The sequence below is a fragment of the Elgaria multicarinata genome, chromosome 8 (genome assembly GCF_023053635.1).
Source record: "Elgaria multicarinata webbii isolate HBS135686 ecotype San Diego chromosome 8, rElgMul1.1.pri, whole genome shotgun sequence".
NCBI classification, from domain to species: domain Eukaryota; kingdom Metazoa; phylum Chordata; class Lepidosauria; order Squamata; family Anguidae; genus Elgaria; species Elgaria multicarinata.
The window spans coordinates 11,969,212-11,990,085 of NC_086178.1; the positions used below are offsets into that span (position 1 = coordinate 11,969,212).

At 49.5% G+C, this 20,874-nt stretch overlaps 1 protein-coding gene across 1 annotated transcript in view; it reads right to left on the reverse strand.

Annotated features, from left to right (window-relative positions):
• Positions 1–4,052: 4,052 nt before the first annotated feature.
• Positions 4,053–20,874, reverse strand: part of CLCN2 (chloride voltage-gated channel 2) — a 94,888-nt gene continuing 78,066 nt past the window's right edge. The window contains exons 17-24 of the mRNA XM_063131868.1: positions 19,980–20,164; positions 19,640–19,745; positions 18,594–18,670; positions 18,330–18,389; positions 12,626–12,664; positions 7,782–7,886; positions 6,757–6,843; positions 4,053–4,319 (exon numbers count right to left, since the gene is read on the reverse strand). Coding sequence (XP_062987938.1) covers positions 4,125–4,319; positions 6,757–6,843; positions 7,782–7,886; positions 12,626–12,664; positions 18,330–18,389; positions 18,594–18,670; positions 19,640–19,745; positions 19,980–20,164 — 854 coding nt within the window. The 3' untranslated portion in view covers positions 4,053–4,124. The remainder of the gene's footprint in view (positions 4,320–6,756; positions 6,844–7,781; positions 7,887–12,625; positions 12,665–18,329; positions 18,390–18,593; positions 18,671–19,639; positions 19,746–19,979; positions 20,165–20,874) is intronic.

The following is a 20,874-nucleotide window of genomic DNA, read 5'->3' on the forward strand; positions in this document are numbered from 1 at the left end:
AGCATTCAAGTACTTGAAAGGTTGTCCCACAGAGGAGGGCCAGGATTTCTTCTCGATCCTCCCAGAGTGCAGGACATGGAATAATAGGCTCATGTTACAGGAAGATTCTGGCTGGACATCAGGAAAAACGCCCTGGCTGTTAGAGCAGTACAGCAATGGAACCAATGACCTAGGGAGTTTGTGGGCTCTCCCACACTAGAGGTTTTCAAGAGGCAGCTGGACAACCATCTGTCAGGGATGCATTAAGGTAGATTCTTACATTGAGCAGGGGGTTGGACTCGATGGCCTTATAGGCCCCTTCCAATTCTACTATTCTATGATTCTAAATAATAAATCAACTCTCTCTCTCTCTCTCTGCTGCATATCAGATATTTCCCTTTCGCCCCTCAGTGGATGGTCACGGGTCTGTTGGCATCTTGAAGAGTCCATGGGTAGCTGCATAATGCATATCCTGCATCTGAACTGTCGAAGGGCAGCAGAGATAATAATTTATATATACTTCACTTCCATACATGAAGAGTGCCATTCCTTCAGTGGCAGGAGTCCAGCAATAGGGGTGATGAGCTCCTTGTTTGGGGAGGCGCTGACCCCCTTCGAGGGCCACCCGTGAGGCACGGCGTCCCTTGGCCTGGGCGTGTTCTCCTGTTCACCACCACCCTCCTCCCATATGCCGTGCTCAGTGTTTTCTGCAGCAGACAGTTCGTTCAGCGGCAACAAAGTCCTTCTCAGGGCAGAGCTGAGCCCCACACGGCAAGTACAAGGGGAGCCAGCTGTTGCTAGTCAGGGCAGCTGGCAGGCCCAGAGGTCGGAGGGTCACAGGCCTCCCAGCAGTGTGGTGCGTGGCGGCCCCAGGCAGCCCGGTGACGACAGGCCAAGGCGGCTGTGGCGCGTGCCGCCTCCATGCGTCGCTGCGCACACGGCTCAAGCCCGAGGGAGAGGTTCACCTCCTGCGTTAGCTCAGAGAAAGCCGGGAGAGTGCAAGAACTGCGCAGCAGCGGAGCAAGGTGGCCACGCGGCAGCAGCTGAGCCCGGCTGCCGTCCCAAGGCAGCAGAGGCGATTTGTCACGGACCATCCTAAGTGGAAGCAAAAGCGGGAGTGGTGCCAGAGCAAGGATTTAGCATCTGGGAAGGGGTAAACACAGGGCCAAAGGACACGCTACCCACTGGAGGCTGGTGGCTTCAATGTCAGTGGGGTGGAGGATCCGCTCCAGGTTCAGTAAGAACCCAGTCAGAACTCTAAAGGGGCTATTCACTGAAACCCGGAGTGGATTGATCTTGGATCACTCCTTTAGAGTTCTGACTAGTTCTTACTGAAACCCGGAGTGGATTGATCTTAGATCTCTCCTTTAGAGTTCTGACTGGTTCTTACTGAAACCCGGAGTGGATTGATCTTGGATCGCTCCTTTAGAGTTCTGACTGGTTCTTACTGAAACCCGGAGTGGATTGATCTTGGATCCCTCCTTTAGAGTTCTGACTGGTTCTTACTGAAACCTGGAGTGGATTGATCTTGGATCCCTCCTTCAGAGTTCTGACTGGTTCTTACTAAAACCCGGAGTGGATTCATCTTGGATCATTCCTTTAGAGTTCTTACAGGTTATTGAAACCTGGAGCGGATTCATCTTGGATAGCTTCTTTGCAATTCTGACTGGTTCTTACTGAAACCCGGAGTGGATTCATCTTGGATCACTCCTTTAGGGTTCTGACTGGTTCTTACTGAAACCTGGAGTGGATTCATCTTGGATTGCTCCTTTAGAGTTCTGACTGAAACCCGGAGTGGATTCATCTTGGATCACTCCTTTCGAGTTCTGACTGAAACTGGAGCGGAATCTCTGCCCAAATGACATTGGAGCATCTTTACATTGAAAAAAGGCTACTGGGTCATTCAGAGATCAGTATTAACATCAGCAATGTTGGAGCCCTTTCCTCATCTTGAGGAAAATCATCTTTCGAAGGTGCTATTCATTCCATGTGTGTTGTGTACGCATGCGTACGTGTGTGTGCAAATTTCCAATTGGTGCCAGTGAGGAAATCCCCCTCCCCCCGCAAATACCAGCTTCAGAAGAGTTATTTTCCCAGGACCGAAGCATAAAAACATAAAAAGAGCCCTACTGGATCAGAAGCAGGGTCCATCTAATCCAGCACTCTGCTCACAGTGGCTAGGGTGACCATATGAAAAGGAGGACAGGGTTCCTGTATCTTTAACAGTTGCATAGAAAAGGGAATTTCAGCAGGTGTCATTTGTATATATGGAGAACCTGGTGAAGTTCCCTCTTCATCACAACAGTTAAAGCTGCAGGAGCTATACTAGAGTGACCAGATGCAAAAGAGGGCAGGGCTCCTGCAACTTTAACTGTTGTGATGAAGAAGAAATTTCACCAGGTTCTCCCTATATAGAAATGACACCTGCTGAAATTCCCTTTTCAATACAACTGTTAAAGATACAGGAGCCCTGTCCTCCTTTTCATATGGTCACCCTAACAGTGGCCAACCAGCTGTTGACCAGGGACCCACCCACAAGCAGGACATGGTACAACAGCACCCTCCCACCCATGTCCCCCAGCAACTGGTGGATATAGGCTCACTGCCTCTGCTGCAGGAAGAAGCACATAGTCATCAGTATTAATTAATTGCCTTCTCCTCCAGGAATTTATCCAACCCCCTCTTACGAGGGAGAAATCCCCCCCCCCCGCCGCATGCCTGCTGTGCTCTACTCCATGGTGGGCTGGGGATTGTGGAGCTTTTTTCTGTCTAAACATGCATAGGATTACGCCCTAAGTGAAACTAACCTCCCTCTGTCGGTTCCCCGGCTTTCAATCCACCTGTGTGTGTGTGATCCAGGCCTTGCCGGCCCTCTTTTGCCCAAACCAAACAGGCCGAAGCTTCCTGGACCCCCGTGCGGCTTACCTGTAGACACCAGAAACCCATGCGTTTGTTGATTTTAGAACTCTATGTGAAATCTTTTTTTTTTATTAAATTAATATAAAAAAACACCTTCTGTATTTACATCTCAGATGCTACCTCTCCGCACCTCTGGATTCAAGCCTAGGGTGGGTGCCTCAGAGAGGAGTCGGGGCAGGCACAGCGGTTCAGAGTCCTTATCGGGAGATAATGGGGCGGGGGGGTGGGAGAGAGAGAGAGAGAGAGAGAAAGAGGGGACCCCCTCCCTTCCCCCCAGGGCTCAGTAGCTCAAGAGATCCAGTGTTCACTTTATTCTGTCCCCACAGACAATGAATTAATAATAATAATAATAATGGCCTATTCATTATATAGCAGGATTTCCCCTAAACCAGAAGGTCAAGACCCACTGACTGAATGTAAATGGGGGGGGGAGGACAGTGACAGAACTGGGGAGGGGTCAAGAAAGATGAGCGAGAAGGTAGACCCTGAACTCACGGATGGGAGAGGCCCACTCATGGTGCTCCTCAGGTTAGAAGTGACCTGCACAAGGAACCAGAGACGACGAGAGGGGATCTACGTTTTTTTTTAAGCACCTCACCTCGCAAAGTCCGTCTCCCAACCCTCTCTCCATGTGAGGTCTCTGCTTCATCTGAAGCACACACCCACACCCCGCGCCCCTTTCCAAGATAGAGAGAGGCTTTTGGAAAGGAAGGAGCAGAGCGGTGGTGGTCTGGAGGAACCCCCGACACCGAGGGCAGGATAAGAGGAACTACTGCTACGGGGCGCGATTTAGAACAGGATCCCAGTGTCCAGAGCGAGGGGGCGTGGGCTTCTGCATCAAGGGGAAGAACGCTGGATTTGGAGAATACGGTGAGACAGCGCCCCGCTGAGTTGTGGGCTGTGGTGACGAGAAGTACCTCTCTCTCGGCCTCAGCAAGAATTGCTTTTGCAAGCTCCTCGCCTTCAGAGACAGCGCAGGGTCAGGGGCGAGCGCATGGCTTCAGCATGGGGAGCGGGCCCTTCCTCTGCCCCGCCAGCCTTGGGGTTTCTCTGTTTTTTTCCATCCGGGCGGCCTTCGGAAAGCATCTTGGTGGGGCCGTGGGGCCCCGGTCTGGAATGTGGCCCAGGGGACCCCGCAAGGATTCCGGCTGGAACGAAGGCGGCCCCCGTGCGCCGGTGCCGCGTGGTCCGCCGGCCGGTTCGCAGCAGCAGCACTCCGTCTGTCATCACTGGCATTTGTCATCGCTCTCCGAAGGGCTGGACTCGCGGGGGAGGGAATGCCGGTGACGCCGGTCCCAGAGCTGGTGGATTTCGGTAACCTCTGTCTCGCTGCTACTGGTCGTGCTGTCCCGGAAGCTGGCCAGTGGCGGGCGTACCTTCACACCCTTGGCGGTGACTGAACCCTCAATGGCTTTTCGTAACTAGGAGAGAGAGAGAGAGAGAGAGAGAGAGAGAGAGAGAGAGAGAGAGAGAAGAAACGGGATGGATGAGGAAATCAGGGTATGGGCATTAGAGAACTTATCCGTCTAGTCTACTATGGTCGGACTCGGACCGCCAGATGCTCTTCAGAGGTTCAGGCAGTGGATACTGGTAGCTCCGACGTTGGTGGGGTGGTGAATCCGCTCCAGGTTTCAGTTGGAATCAATCAGAACTCTAAAGAGTTGTTGGATATCCAATCAGGCTGTTGCTGTGCCACTGAGCTAGGGATACAGCTTATCCTGCTACACCCTTCCGCTACTCATGGCACATGAATACATAAGAACATGAGAAGGGCCCTGCTGGATCAGACCAAGGGTCCATCTAGTCCAGCACTCTGTTCACACAGTGGCTAACCAGCCGTCAGCCAGAGACCAACAAAGCAGGACATGGTACAACAGCACCCTCCTACCCATGCTCCCCAGCAACTGGTACATATAGATACTGGAGGTAGCACATAGCCATCAGGACTAGTAGCCATGGATAGCCTTCTCCTCCAGGAATTGATCCAACCCCCTTTTAAAATCATACAAAATGGTGGCCATCACTACATCCTGTGGTAGTGAGTTCCATAGGTTAACTAAGCACTGTGTGAAGAAGTACCTGCACCCCTGCCCCTACTCTGAAAGTACAAACACACGCAGCATCTGCACAGGCCAGCGGAGGCAGGGTGGCCATTCTTCCCTGGCTTGTACTATTTGCATTTAAGCATGTTTAAGAACCCTTTTCAGCTGGCCAGTTCAGCAGGCATAGAAAGAACGAGGCGAAAGACAGCAGGAAAAAACCCAAGACATTTCTCATTAACAGAGGTAGAAAAAGCAGCCGCACAGCAATGGGCGGAGGGGGTCACAATAGGCACGTTTTCACAGTGTTCACAGCATTAGCACATAGGATGTTGTTGTCATCCATACAACATCCCTGAAAGGGAGGCCACTGTTACTGTTGGGGGTGCGGACGGGGGGAGAACCGCTTTCTCCTTATTTTTACATCGATTTTATTCACTTCAACAGTTCTATCCTGCCTTTCTAGATTAATCATATTCAAGGCAGCTTAGAAAAAAATTATATATATATATATATATATATATATATATATATATCGACAAAGATTGATTTTAGCCCAGAGGAACTATTTTACAGGATGCGTTTATAAAAGAGCAAAATGTTTGGTTGTGATTCTTTCATGTCGAATTGCATTTTAGATGTCCTAAAATATGGATACTGTTGTTTTTAAATGTTTTTTTTATAGTTTTTAAATTTTGTATACTTTTAATGTTTACCATTTTTAATTGCTGTAAACTGCCCAGAGAGCTTCGGCTGTGGGGGCGGTACATAAATGTAATAAAATAAATAAATAATAAATAATAAAATCTCGACATTCAGCTCACGGCCAAAGGAAGAGGTTGGCACGAAGACGTAATATGATATATACCAATATCTTGCAGTTAATGTGGGCTTGAAGGGCGCCCAGTCCAAATGCTGACGCTGCCTTGAATAGCATCACGAACCAATTCCGGTTGGTTCCACCCATTCGCCTCGTCGCGGAAAGGGGGCCTTTGCTTTAGAGCCCCATCCTTGGACTTGGAGGGTGACTCCGCAAGGCTCAGCTACCTCCTCAGCTTCGCAGAGCGCCCGGGGACAGTTGCCCAGCCCCTAGGCCTCGAGAATGGAGGGCTCTGCGTTCCATTCCTTGCCCTTCGCCAGTTCCGGCAAACGCATCACTGGGGGAAACAGGGCCAGGCTCACCTCAGACGTCTGAGCCGAAGGATCCTATGCCAGCCCCCTTCCACTGGGGCGGGGTGAGGGGGGCACATGTATCGTCAGGTGGAAGGGGCGTCCCTCCTAAGCTCTCTCCCTGCTCAGCAGATTCAAGGTGCTGGTTTCAACCTATAAAGACCTACATGGCTTGGGACCTGACGTAACGCCTCTCCTGACATGAACCTACCTGCTCACTGGGCTCAACATCTAAGGTCCTCCTCCGAGTGCCTACTCCGAGGGAAGCTCGGAGGATGGCAACAAGGGAGAGGGCCTTTTTGGTGGTGGCCCCCCGACTGTGGAATGATCTCCCCGATGAGGCTCGCCTGGCGCCGACACTGTTGTCTTTCAGGTGCCAGAACTTTTCTCTTCTCCCAGGCATTTAACAGCATTTAACAACGCTAAGTTTGTTTTCTAACGGACCCCAGAACTGTTGTTTTTAAATGGCTACTGTTGTTTTTTATGTCTCTGATGGTTTTAAAATTTTGTATACTTTTTAATGTTTACTGTTCTAACTTTTAAGAGCTTTGGCTGTGGGGCGAAGAGAGAGCTTCGGCTGTGGAGCGGGATATCAATGTAATAAATAAATAAATAAAGAAATATAAATAAATAAATAAATAATACTCACCTCCTTGAGTGACACCATGCCAATCAGCCGCCCGATGCTGGTGACGTAGGCGTGATCCACACCCAAGAGGGAGAAGATGGTGTGGGTCTGGAAGAGACAAAAGCAGGATCAGCAGAGAACTCCGCACGCCCCACGGCTCCACCATCACATATCTAGATCGGGATCCTCCATTAAGCACCCTTCGAATTCATGGCATGGACCCTTCCCTCCAGGGTGTGCGTGTGCCGGCTCACCTTCCCATCTCTGGCTAACTCTTGCTTGTGCAACCAGAGAGGGACCCTGGTTCAGACAACACATTAAGCCACAGTGGTTAAGCATTTTGAGGGAAACGTGATGCCTTAGCGCAGCCTTCCTCAACCTGGGGCGCTCCAGATGTGTTGGACTGCATCTCCCAGAATGCCCCGGCTGGGGCATTCTGGGAGTTGTAGTCCAACACACCTGGAGCACCCCAGGTTGAGGAAGGCTGCCTTAGCGTGTTGTGTGAGCCACTCCTAACGACGGTGGCTACTTAACCACAGTTTAAACAGGCTCACTAACCATTTGCTGCAAAAGGCTTAGCGGCCTAACCAGGGCTTAGCGTGTCGTCTGAACAGGCCCAATCTCTCAGCTGCACCCTGGACCATGTATGTGCTGGACTCACACCCACACCAAGTGCAGCCTGTCTCCATTATACAAATTAAAAGCTTTGCCTTCATTTTGCTTATTTTGCATCGTTTTATCACAGGAAGAGGGTTGGTATACGGCTACGTGCGCAGTGAAGTTTGTTCCCTGGCCCTCTTTGAAATCCCAATTAGGCCAGGCCTTCCAGGGATTCTGAGAGAGTGGTAGCCAAGGGCTGCACATTTTAAAGCCATTTCCACCGCCCCTGAGGTCTAGAAACTTGCACTTCAAAACAACAACAGCAACAAGAAGAAAAGGTGTTCAGTGTGCATGCTGCATAGCAAAGCCTTCCCCGGGAGGGTCCTTGTGCGGTATCCCAGTGCGAAATCTAACCTGCTTGCGCTGCCCCCCTTCCCTGCCCCCACCTTGTGCAAAGAAGTGCGTTCCACCAGCTGGAAAGGCGCAGGGTCAATCTTGCTGTTGTTGAAGTTGACAAACTGCTCCATCTGTTGCTCCTCCCATTCCAGGATCTGAAAAGTTGAGAAAGCCGGTCAAGAGGCCAGCCAGCAGAGGCGACACCAGCCAGGCCAAGCACGTGGGCCAGACCATAATAACACCAACTTTAAAATCACTTCACTGGCTGCCATTTAGTTTCCGGGCGAAGTATAAAGTGTTGGTTATTACCTTTAAAGCCCTACATGGTTTGGGTCCAGGTTACCTGCGGGATCGCCTTCTCCCGTACAATCCGCCCTGCACACTCAGATCCTCTGGCAAGGGTTTACTCCAGTCAGCCAAAGCTGGGCTGACAACTATTACCCAGAGAACTTTTTCTTCTGTTGCCCCCAGACTGTGGAATGGCCTGCCGGAGGAGATTCATCGGCTTAACACTCTTTCCAAACTGAAGACAGCCATAAAGACTAGTCTCTTCCAGCAGGCCTACCCAGATGAATTTTAAACCTAAGAATTATAAGATGCTGTGATAGTTATTTTAATATTGTATTGGTTTTATATGCTCCTTTAACAATTTTTTTGTATTATATTTTATTTAGTGTTGTTTCTTGCCTCGATCCAGAGGGAGAGGCGGGTTATTATTATTATTATTATTATTATTATTATTATTATTATTATTACATTAACAGCTCCATTTTCCTCCAAGGACCTCAAGGTGGTCTACATCGTTCTCCTGTCCAGTTTTCTCCTCACAACAACCCTGAGAGATAGGTTAGGGTGAGAGATAGTGGCTGGTTCAAAGTCACCCAGTGAGTTTCATGACTGAGCAGGGGATTTGAACCCGAGTCTCCCCACGCTTAGCCTAACACTCTGAGGGACAGGAGACCTGGTGCCCTCTAGATGTTTTGGGCTACAACTCTCCTAGCCAATGGGAGCCAGTAGGACCAATGGGAAGGGATTACGGGAGGTGTTTTTCAAACTTCTGGAGAGCACCAGGGTGCCGGGCTCTAACTTTATCCAGGTGGACATTGTATTTGCTAGATTGCTGAAATCCTAGCCTGAACTGTTTGTGACAGTAGTTGTATGCTTGATGAAGAAATACATAATCCATGTTTTGGTTGTTGTTGTTTTTCAAAGTTGTGTATTTTATTTTTTAGAACATGCAGAAATTATAATAAAAATATGATTTAAGGTGGCGGGGTGGCAGTGGCAGAGGACATTCGCCAGTTTTTGGCCACAGAGGTGGAAAAATGCATACAAACCATTTTTCCTATTTCCACGCAGTTGGCAAGTTCTCTGGTCCTGCAATGAGCAAACCATCCCACGTTCTGAATGCAAGCAGCAACGAGGCTAACAGACTCTCTACATTGGGATTTTCCCAGATAAACTATACCGGGGGGGCCCAGTTTAGCCCCCCCCCCAATCCTACAGGACAGTCAATGTCATGGCCAGGCTAAGCGGCGAAACTGATGTGGTTGGCAGCTCACAAGTCCTCTGCTGGTAGAAGGTTTTGCTCCTACATTGATGCGACTTCATAACTTATAACGACTACCATGTAAATGGGCTATTTTGAGGCTGCTTCTCAGGTGCCCCCAAAATATAAGCGGTGCATCATGGAAACCACTGTGGGTTGGATCCAGATTTAACCTGGATCAACCGTGCTGGTGGAGGTAGACTTCCCCACTCCCCTCCTCTCCGTAGCAGTTGCATGAAAAGGCTACAAAGAGTGTCAGGAGACCCTGCCAAACGGGGCGGGGGAGCTGTGATATGGAGGGGGTCCCCAAAACCCAGGCAGAGGTGGCAGATCCATACAGAATCCTCCTCCTCTCCACTTTATCCTCACAACAACAACCCTGTGAGGTGGGTCAGGCTGAGAGTCTGTGACTGGCCCAAAGTCACCCAGTGGGTTTCCATGGCCGAGTGGGGACTAGAACCCAGAACTCCCGACTCCCAGTCTGACACTTTAGCCACTACAACCACACTGGCTCTTCAGTGTGTTTTGGTTGTATCCTAAACAGCTGCCTGTTTGGGAAGATTCAAGGTGACTGCAGACAAGCATTTATTAACATGGGGTCGCTGCCATAGACAAAACCCCAAAACCCAGCTTCCCTTGACAGTCTAACCACACGGAGAGCTAATTATCTACAGGCTTCAATTATGCAAGAAGCTGAGTGCTGCTGCATCCTCAGACTTCCCAGATATTCAAGCGGCTGCAGGATTGTGGTACGAACGTACTGCGGTGTGCCAGGAACCTAGAGAGGGGGAATGCAGGAAGGAAAGGCACCAGCAGAGGAACAAAAGGAGAAGGGAACCCGCAAAGATGCACTTCATTAAAGTTCAGGGCATTTAGAGTGGGGTGCTTTGATATCCTCTCGTCTGGTTTATTGCAATGCGCTATACGTGGGCTGCCTTTGAAAACAGTCCGGAAACTTCAGCTGGTCCAAAACAGGGCAGCAAGGCTGTTAACGGGACTGGCCAACCAGTTCACATTACGCCAGTAGTTTTCCAGCTGCACTGGCTGCCAGTCCATGTCTGGGCCTGATTCAAAGTGCTGGGATTAACTGCCCAGAGAGCTTCGGGCATGGGTTCGTCTAGAAATAAAATGAATTAAATAAATCCCGGGGCTCACGCGGCACGGTTTGTGGGGTCGGGCTGTGTGAGCGGGGGTGGGGGTGCGAGCGTTTGCGGGGTGGACCCAGCCGGGTCCGCAAAACCCTAACTGTGAATGCCATCCACAGCATCCTCTGCTGAGCAAGCCCAAAAGATATGTACGTATATTTTTACTTATAGATTTTTAAAAAAACTTCTGAACCCCATTTTGCAATCTTTTCCTGGTCACCCAGCTGAATTCCTAATGTCCCTATTACTTCAGAACTCGAGAAAATCAATCACCGAGCAAAAACTTGGCCATTTCTACTAGATCCTCTATGATTACTTGTCCTTTTAATAGTTAAATGTACGCTCCATCCTTTTGTATGTAACTTTGGCTGGAATGTTCATATATTTTTACTTATAGCTTTTACCTGTACTCACTTTGTTACTTTCCAACAACAACAATTTCATTGCAGTCAATAGACCATTCACCGAATCATAGAATAGCAGACCTGGAAGGGGCCTACAAGGCCATCGAGTCCAACCCCCTGCTCAATGCAGGAATCCACCCTGAAGCATCCCTGACAGATGGCTGTCCAGCTGAAGGCCTCTAGTTTGGGAGAGCCCACAACCTCCCTAGGGAACTGATTCCAGGGAGGTTGTGGGATCTCTCACAGTAGAGGCATTCAAGAGGCAGCTGGACAACCATCTGTCAGGGATGCTTTAGGGTGGATTCCTACGTTGAGCAGGGGGTTGGACTCGATGGCCCGTCCAACTCTGCTATTCTATGTTTCTATGATTCTATGAATGGACTATTGACTGCAATAAAATTGTTGTTGTTGGAAAGTAACAAAGTAAGTACAGGTAAAAGCTATAAATAAAAATATACGAACATTCCAGCCAACGTTACATACAAAAGGACTGAGAGTACATTTAACTATTAAAAGGACAAGTAATCATAGAGGATCTAGTAGAAATGGCCAAGTTTTTGCTCGGTGATTGATTTGCCTGAGTTCCGAAGTAATAGGGACATTAGGAATTCAGCTGGGTGACCAGGAAAAGATTGCAAAATGGGGTTCAGAAGACCATTCCTAGCCCCTTGATAAAATCTACAAACCAGTAACACATGTGATACGTTTTCCACCTCGGTATTTTTACAGGGACAGCATCTGTCGGGGAGTGGGGTTTTATTGTATCTGCCATCTAAAAGTTTAGAGGGAAGGACGTTAAGTCTGGCTAGCGAGAATGCTCTCCTGTATTTGGGAATTGTTAACCAACGCAGGTAGGGCATCCCGTTTTTGCAAAAGGAGCGTGGTAAGCCGAAGGACTGGGTGGAGCATATACCTGTATATGTTTTGATTTTGTAAAGCTGCCTTGAGGCCCAGCATTGGGCAAAAGGCGGGACACAAATAAAGATAATAATAATAATAATAATAATAATAATAATAATAATAATAATAATAATAATAATATATGAAAGGAACATATTATGAAAAGGAACACATCTTTTAACCCTTGAAGCCAATATTAAATAAAGTTTTCAATACCTAATGGGATGATGCAAAACAAGAGACATGGGGCAGGAGGGGATCGTGTGCCCTGTGATAAGCTCTTCCATATAGCCCCCATGCCCAGATAAGCCCAACCACAATATTCGGCACCCTAAGAACTCCATCAGACAAGTGTTTTATTGCACACTCATTCCTGGGCACTCACGGATTTTCGCGGCTCCCTCTCCCGTCGTCGTCTGCCTCCTGCCCTTTCTAGCCTTCTTCGCGCGACAAAAAAACTCCACCCCAGTAAGTCCGACTTATTTTTAAAGACGGAAGTTGCCGCTCTCTCCTGCTGTGTGCAGGAGAAGCAGCGCCATCAAAACGGCCCACTGAACAGGCCACGGGCACGTTGTTTACTTCCTCTTTCGAAAAAAGGACAGGCAGAGGAGCGAAGGTAAGCAAACGCGATTCCCCCCTTCCCGTGTGATGATGCAGAGAGCAGAGAGCAGGAGAAACCTTAAAGTTCCTGGAGCGGCTGATCCTGGCCACTCAAGCAAGCAAGCTATAGCGAACGCGACGCCATCTTTGGGCATCAGTGGTTTAAAACCAAACCTAAATTATGCAGGGAACGTAATGGCCTTCCAGGCGGACACTGGTTGGGACACAGCAAAAATTCAGAAGAGCCGCCCTCATCCACCCATAGTTTTTTTTTTAAATGAGTGAAGGATACTCACTTCTGTGGGGGTCATCTCGCCAGCCACTTCGTATTCGTCCTACAATCAAAAGAGAGAGGAAGAGACACAGTTGTCACAACCTTGCAGGGGGAGCGTCCGAGTTGGGGAAGGAACACAACGTGTGGACTGGGCAAGGAGGTTTCGGCACTAAGGGTAGAGATTATTGGGCATGCAGGAGTAGCAGGCAGCCAAGAGGGGAAGACGAGGCTGCCGCGTCCAGCTTTGTGAGGGGCAAGGGGGAATCATTTGGGTTTAAACTGGGCCCATTTCAGACACGGTGTTTTGATGCAGTCAAAGGGAATTTTTACCATCCAGGATCACCAATTTGGGACGGTGAATATGCTGTCGGAATGCGCCCTCGTGTGGCAAGAGCCAGTATATCCTGCACAGTATATCCAGAACCAACTCTTCTATGGCTCAACTCTAGAGTAGCAGGCAGGGGGACGCTGGAAACGGTAGACCAACGTATCTGAAGGGTGCCAAGTTGGGGAAGGCTTTCTCTGGAGTGGTGAATATCCTCTCTCACCATGCAAGGACTTCTTTATGGTCATGGGATGCACACGGGTGTTGGCCAATAGGTAGGTTTCTGCTTAGGGCCTACAGGTTGGAACTTTGTGCTCACCTGCAGACTAATAGGTTTTAGGGCTATTCTACACATTACACGGCAACAAAGTCTAGATGGCCGCTGAGTGCACACTTTGTAGGGAGGTGTAGAAATGTAGAGTTCTGGAGCTGGAAGGGATCTTAAGGACCATCTAGACCAACCCTCTGCAAAGTGCAGAAAAACCAATTAAATCATCCATGAGAGGTGGCTGTCCGGCCTCTTCTTAACAACCTCTAGAGATGGAGGACCCACAACCTCTGTAGGTAGACTGTTCCACTGTTGTATAGATCTTATTGTCAGGAATCAATCCAGGCTCTGCAGTCATAGAATCATAGAATAGCAGAGTTGGAAGGGGCCTACAAGGCCATCGAGTCCAACCCCCTGCTCAAGGCAGGAATCCACCCTAAAACATCCCTGACAGATGCTTGTCCAGCTGCCTCTTGAAGGCCTCTAGTGTGGGAGAGCCCACAACCTCCCTACGGAACTGATTCCATTGTCGTACTGCTCTAACAGTCAGGACGTTTTTCCTGATGTCCAGCTGGAATCTGGCTTCCTTTAACTTGAGCCTGTTATTCCATGTCCTGCACTCTGGGAGGATCGAGAAGAGATCCTGGCCCTCCTCTGTGTGACAACCTTTTAAGTATTTGAAGAGTGCTATCATGTCTCCCCTCAATCTTCTCTTCTCCAGGCTAAACATGCCCAGTTCTTTCAGTCTCTCTTCACAGGGCTTTGTTTCCAGACCCCTGATCATCCTGGCTGGATGATCAGGGGTCATCCTGGTTGGATGATCAGCGCACCTGTATGGTATTTCCAAACAGGGAGTTGATCCCATCCTTACATATAAAGCAGATCATTTTTTAGCACTACCTGGTCACCATGCGTGACTAGGAATTCCTTCCAGGAGTGCTAAAGGAGTGCCCTCTTTCCGCACCCAGCATAGAAATATAGCTCTCCTTCCTTCCTTTGCCAGTCTCGGCAGCATTGTAATAAATAAATAAATTGCAGGCTAGTAACGTTTGTTACAAGGCTGATATAAAAATGTACACCTAAAAAAAAAAAAAAAAAGGAATGTGTGAACGGTGGATCTCATAGCCCTGGCCTGGAAAGAAAGGGTAAGACTCCAAAGTTGTTATCTTCTGTTTGATTATTTACAAGTTTAGTATACGGGCACAAAAGCCAAGATTTTTCTAGGATTCTGATATGGGCCACAGAAACCACGTATGTGCCACACTTCAGATAATCCCCCAATCCATGCTCCTGGCAACCACTAGTGGGAACAGCAAGACTCACAATGTGGATGGTGACCGTCCACACTGCAAGTCGCTCTTTTCTAGACAGTTATGGTAGGGTGACCATATGGAAAGGAGGACAGGGCTCCTGTATCTTTAACAGTTGCACTGAAAAGGAATTTCAGCAGGTGTCATTTGTATTCATGTCGTACCTGGGGAAATTTCCTCTTCATCACAGCAGTTAAAGCTGCAGGAGCCCTGCCCTCTTTTAAATCTGGTCACAGTATAGCTGCAGTATAGCTCCTGCAGCTTTAACTGTTGTGATGAAGAGGGAATTTCACCAGGTTCTCCATATGTACAAATGACACCTGCTGAAATTCCCTTTTCAATACAACTGTTAAAGATACAGGAGCCCTGTCCTCCTTTCCATATGGTCACCCTAAGTTATGGCCAAGCCGGGGTTGCTTGTCATGGAGCTGCCATTTTGGGCAGCATCACCGTGATGATTGCATTGTGTGACCAGGCTCTGCACAAGACTGGCAAATTCCAGCCTTTTCAAAATATTCTTATTTATTGCATATATATCCCACCTTTTTTCCTCTTTAGGGAACCCAAGGCGGCGTAAATAATCCTCCTCCTCTCTATTTTTATCCTCGCAACAACAACCCTGTGAGGTAGGTTGGGCTGAGAGTCCGTGACTGGCCCAAAGGCACCCAGTGAGCTTCCATGTCCGAGTGGGGACTAGAACCCGGATCTCCTGACTCCCAGACCAACACTCTAACCACTACGCCACACTGGCTCTCCACCGCTGAGCCTCTCTGCCCACCCTCATTCTGAGGTTTTCCTTCCAATATCAACCTCCTCCCTCCAGGGAGACACTTTTGGGACACTTATTTTTTTTAGCAGCTGCATTGCCATGCCGAGCATGTAACAATATAGATTTAACCGTCAAGATGTGTGTTTGCTGAACCGACTTCCATTTTTAACACACACCCTGGCAGAAAAACAGATTCCTGTGTACCCACTCTTAAATAATGGATCAGATGAGTCTCTTTTCGGATACTTCTTGGAGAAAACGTGGCATCAGAAGATGAGCAGGGATAAAAACCCTGGATAGGTGGCCAATCACCTCCCCCACCTCCCAAGTGCTTCTAAATCCCAGCCAAAGCATAAGCTTTCTAAATGCTGTCACGGAATCAGCGAAATCATTGAAATGGTGCAGATTTTCACTACAGGACAGGAGCATATTAGCTGGGGAAAAAAGTCATTGTGAAGCAGGAATGGAGGCAATGAAAATTTATGATTGGCTGTTCCAGAAGAAATTGCTATATAAATCCGTTAGTTTGTGAAATGGAGGGGGAGTTTTGGATGCTACAAAGAGAAAAGATGAATCAAAACAAGAGGCCAAACTGTGCTGAAGGCTCCTGCAGTTGCTCCATTTTGGGGCTGTAGGTTATCCAGTAAGAGATAACTTGGGGGGAATCCGCACGTCGTGCCGAGATCGCTTCTAAGCGACCCCAGTGCGGCGTGAAAGCGAGCGTGTAACTTGCCTTTGGAAGAGCCGACGAAGAGACGTCCTTCCTGCCGCCACCACCTGCAGACCTCCTTGCCGACCGGCGAGGAGAGCTCGGCTGAAGAAGGTGGGGTTGAGAGCGGAAGAAGCTCTCCACCCCACCTTCTTCCCCCGAGCTCTCCGTCCCAGCCGGCGAGGAGGGAGTTGGGTGGCGGCGGGAAGGACGTCTCTTCGTCGGCTCTTCAAAAGGCAAGTTACACGCTCGCTTTCACGCCGCACTGGGGTCGCTTAGAAGCAATCTCAGAACGACGTGCGGATTCCCCCCTAGTGTGCGAGTTACTGGGAAAAGACTACAGCCTCTAGATATGGCAGGAGTTCTCTCTCAGTTCAATGCTGCCACTGGTTTTCCCATCAGAATCGCCCTGATGGATCAGGCCAAGGAAGGTCCATCCAGCACAGAATTCTGCTTCCAACGGTGGACAGCTGGATGCCTTGGTGGACATCCAGCATCTGGTACTCAGAGATAAACTCTGTTTGAACATGGAGGTTCTATTTAGCTAGTATCATGGCTACTAGATAGTGACAGGCAAATCCGCTGAGGATTAGGTCTCAGTTTGTAAAAGTTTTTTTTAAAAAAACACACACACACTCACACCCTCATCTAAACTTGTGGCTTTCACCAGATGTTATGGAGGTGACTTTCACAAGTCTGTTATGCACCGTGTGAAGAAGTACTCCCGGGGACATGATCTTGCCCCACTCCCATTCACTTCAAATTGTTCTATCTTAATGAGTGGTGTGTGTGTGTGTGTGTGTGTGTGTGTGTGTACACAGGGTGATCGTATGAAAAGAAGGACAGGGCTCCTGTATCTTTAACAGTTGTGATGAAGAGGGAATTTCAGTAGGTGTCCTTCATATGCATGCAGCACCTGGTGAAATCCCCTCTTCATCACAAGAGTTAAAGCTGCAGGAGCCCTGCCCTCTTTTGTATCTGGTCATTCTAGTATAGCTCCTGCAGCTTTACCTGTTGTGATGAAGAGGGAATTTCACCAGGTTCTCCATCTATACAAATGACACCTGCTGAAATTCCCTCTTCATCACAACTGTTAAAGATACAGGAGCCCTGTCCTCCTTTCCATATGGTCACCCTATAACATATATGGGTGGGTGGAGAGGAAGTACCATTTAAACCGGGATTGGCTGATGAGGCCCGGCCACTCCCGCTACCCCTCTGAATTTGGGGTGAAATGACCTTTTAACCCAAAAATGGTTTCCATAGCAATATGGAGGACCAAAAGGTTCAACTGCAACGTGTTTGCAAGCTAAATTTGACCTTTGTAGTGCTCCATAGCTGCTATGGAGTGCCACTTTTATTAGGGCTGTGCAGGGACCCCCTGATCCGCCTCGGAGGCCGATCTGGAGCCCCCGAAGCAGCCCCGACCCGCCGAAGCTGAGGCAAAATTCGGACCATCCGAGGCGACTCGGAGTTTTCTGGGTGCCGGCTGTGCAGCTGGGCTGTGCAGCCGGCACCCAGAAAACTCTCCCCACTTTCCTTGTGCCTCTGCCACCTGCTGTGGCAGACGGCGGAGGCACCAGGTAAGCCCTCCTTCCCCTTCACCTGTGTCCGCTGCTGCTGGACGGAGGTAAGTGGGGAAGGGGGGCTTACCTGGGTCCGCCACCGCTGGCTTGCATCCGGCAGTGCCAGCAGCAGACGCAGGTAAGTGGGGAAGGGGGGAGGGGGGCTTACTTGCTGCCTCCGTTGCCGCCACCATCTTTCTTCTGGCGGCTTCCGGTTCTGCCAGAAATCGCACGGCCTACTCCCTTTTATTTCCGGCTGCAGCACCAGAAGCTGCCAGAAGAAAGATAGTGGCGGCGATGGAAATAGCAGGTAAGGAGATGGGGTGGTGGTTTGGGGTTGGCTCCGAAGTGCCGAGGCGGCCCGAAGCTTCAGAGCCAATCGGCTTCGGGTTTGGACCTCTTCGGTCTTCACCCGAACCGCCTCAGATCCGGTTTGGAAGCACCTGAACCACCCCGATCCACTTCGGATTCAGGGTTTAGATCTGAGGCTGTGCACAGCCCTAATTTTTATATTACTTTTTGGCCTCATTTTTATATTATTTTTAAATTCCACGCTCTTCAGAAAATGCCCCCTGGATCTCCCATATTCCTCCCACCCCTGATTTAGGCTGTCCACCTCAGCCAACAAAATATCTTGGCTAGGCAGCGGTTGAGGCTGAAAAACAAACAAACCTTCAGCACAGTCCCAGACCTCGAGGGACACATTTGGGGCAGGTCAAATTCCCTGCCCTTGTGATTGTCTTGGAGGAGTCGTACAGACGTGGCGTGGCTCACACTTACCGCCACGGAAATGCGGACGCGCTTCGACTTGCGCTTCTCGGACAGCCCCGAATTCTCATCCTTTTTTGTTTTTAATTTTTATTATTTTATAAGGAGAAAAAACAAATAGGGAAAAGAGAGAGAGAGGAATTATGGGAGAGGGACGACAGAGACAGGAACATGTCCGGCCATGAGAGAAAGTGAGGGGTGGCCCAGGGAACGGAAGACCCTCTGCCCAGAAACATACCCAAATGTAGGGCAAGGCGGGAAGCAAGGAGGCCTTACCTCAGTGGCTTCAGCTGTTGTGTTGTTAGCACAAAAAAGGCTCCTCAAGGCGATGCCTGGGAGGTCCACAGCACCAGCTGCCCACAAACAAAGAGAGAGAGAGAGAAATTCAGTCAGGCATCATTTCGGGCCTTGCGTGGAGGTGACCCTTTAGGGCAAGTATGTCGAATCTCTCTCAGCCTGAGGGCTAAATTCAATTTTGGAGACATTCTGGGAGACCGAATTGCAAAGATGAGTGGGCCCCAAACTACGAACGTATTTTAGCTTAAAGTAGGATGGCCATATGGAAAGGAGGACAGGGCTCTTGTATCTTTAACAGTTGTATAGTAAAAGGAATTTCAGCAGTGTTGTCATTTGTATGCATGAGGCACTTGGTGAAATTCCTTCGTCACAACAGTTGAAGCTGCAGGAGGAGATTTCACCAGGTGCTGCCTGCATACAAATGACACCTGCTGAAATTCCCTTTTCTATACGGCTGTTAAAGATAGAGGAGCCATGTCCTCTTTCCATTTGGTCACCCTAGTTAAAGCTGCAGGAGCCCTGCCTTCTTTTGTATCTGGTCACTCTAGGGCAGGGCTCCTGCAGCTTTAACTGTTGTGATGAAGAGGTGATTTCACCAGGTGCTGCAGGCCTACAAATGACACCTGCTGAAATCCCCTTTTCTCTACAATAGTTAAAGAAACAGGAGCCCTGTCCTCCTTTCCAAACGGTCACCCTACTTGAAGCACTTGCTCCATTCTACCTTTTAGAATAAGGGAAAGGGAGCAGGAAAGGGAGCAGGGAAGGGGGTATGACTGGCTAGGCCGCAGCCTTCCTCAACCTGGGGCGCTCCAGATGTGTTGGACTGCATCTCCCAGAATGCCCCAGCCAGCTGGCTGGGGCATTCTGGGAGTTGTAGTCCAACACATCTGGAGCGCCCCAGGTTGAGGAAGGCTGGGCTAGGGGATCCCGGAGGATTGGATGGGGTCACCAGGTAGGCCGGATTTGGCCAGCAGGCCTGAAGTTTGACACCCCCACGAAAGGACTAAAAGGGACCAAGGACTCACTTGACGGACTCTCGGATAAAGTGCTGGGGGCTCGTTTCAGAGCCGGCTTCAAGGGTTTGCGGGCCTCGCTTCGTGGTGGGACGAAGGACGATTCCTCGGTGACGATCTGGGTTGAGAGAAAGAAAGATAGGCAAGGGAAGAGGTTAGGAAGGGGAGCAGAAGAAGGGCTACCCCAGCGGCGTGGCTACTGCTTCTGGACGGCCACTGGCTACGCCGCTGCAGTCAGTCTCCTCTGCCCCGCTCCACATTGCCGCAGGCCCTCGCTGGCGAGAGCATTTTGTCAAAATTCAAACCCTCCCCCCTCCGCGTCCCTCCCATTTCTGGCATTTTCCGTCCTCACCTGAAAGCGCACGCCAGTGTCAGGCGCTTGGAGCTGCTCTCCGCCATCTTGGCTCTTCTCGGTAGCTTTGTGTTCGGTTTGGGCCTTCTCCCGCCTGTACTGCAGCCGCCGGGCGTAACTCAGCTGGTCACTTAGGAGGGCCACAATTTGCGTGCGTTCGATGGAGCCCAGCAGGATCATGGACTCTGCAGAGACAAGGGAGAAGCGGGCGGAATTTGTTGAGGGGACCAAGAAGAAAGGTTTTGTTCACGCACAGTGGAGGCCGGTGGCTCCGATGTCAGTGCGGCGGTCAATCCGCTCCAGATTTCATTGAGAACCAGTGAGAACTCTAAAGGAGCTCTGCACCTTGGAGAGCTCCTTTAGAATTCAGACTGGTTCTGAAAGAAACCCGGAGTGGATTCATCGCTCCACCGACATCGGAGCCACCAGCCTCCACTGCTTATACATCGCAGACATTTCCTGTAAAGCCCAAATGTGCATCCTCAACATCTAAGGTCCTCCTCCGAGTGCCTACTCCGAGGGAAGCTCGGAGGATGGCAACAAGGGAGAGGGCCTTTTCGGTGGTGGCCTCCCGACTGTAGAATGATCTCCCCGATGAGGCTCGCCTGGCACCAACACTGTTGTCTTTCAGGCGCCAGGTCAAGACTTTTCTCTTCTCCCTGGCATTTAACACCATTTAACAACGCTAAGTTTGTTTTTTAACGGACCCCCAGAACTGTTGTTTTTAAATGGATACTGTTGTTTTTATACTGTTTTTTTAAAAATGTTTTTAAATTTTGTATACTTTTAATGTTTACTGTTTTAACTGTTGTAAACCCCCCAGAGAGCTTCGGCTATGGGGCGGTATATAAATGTAACAAATAAATAAATAATCCAGGAGGTAGAATCAAAATAG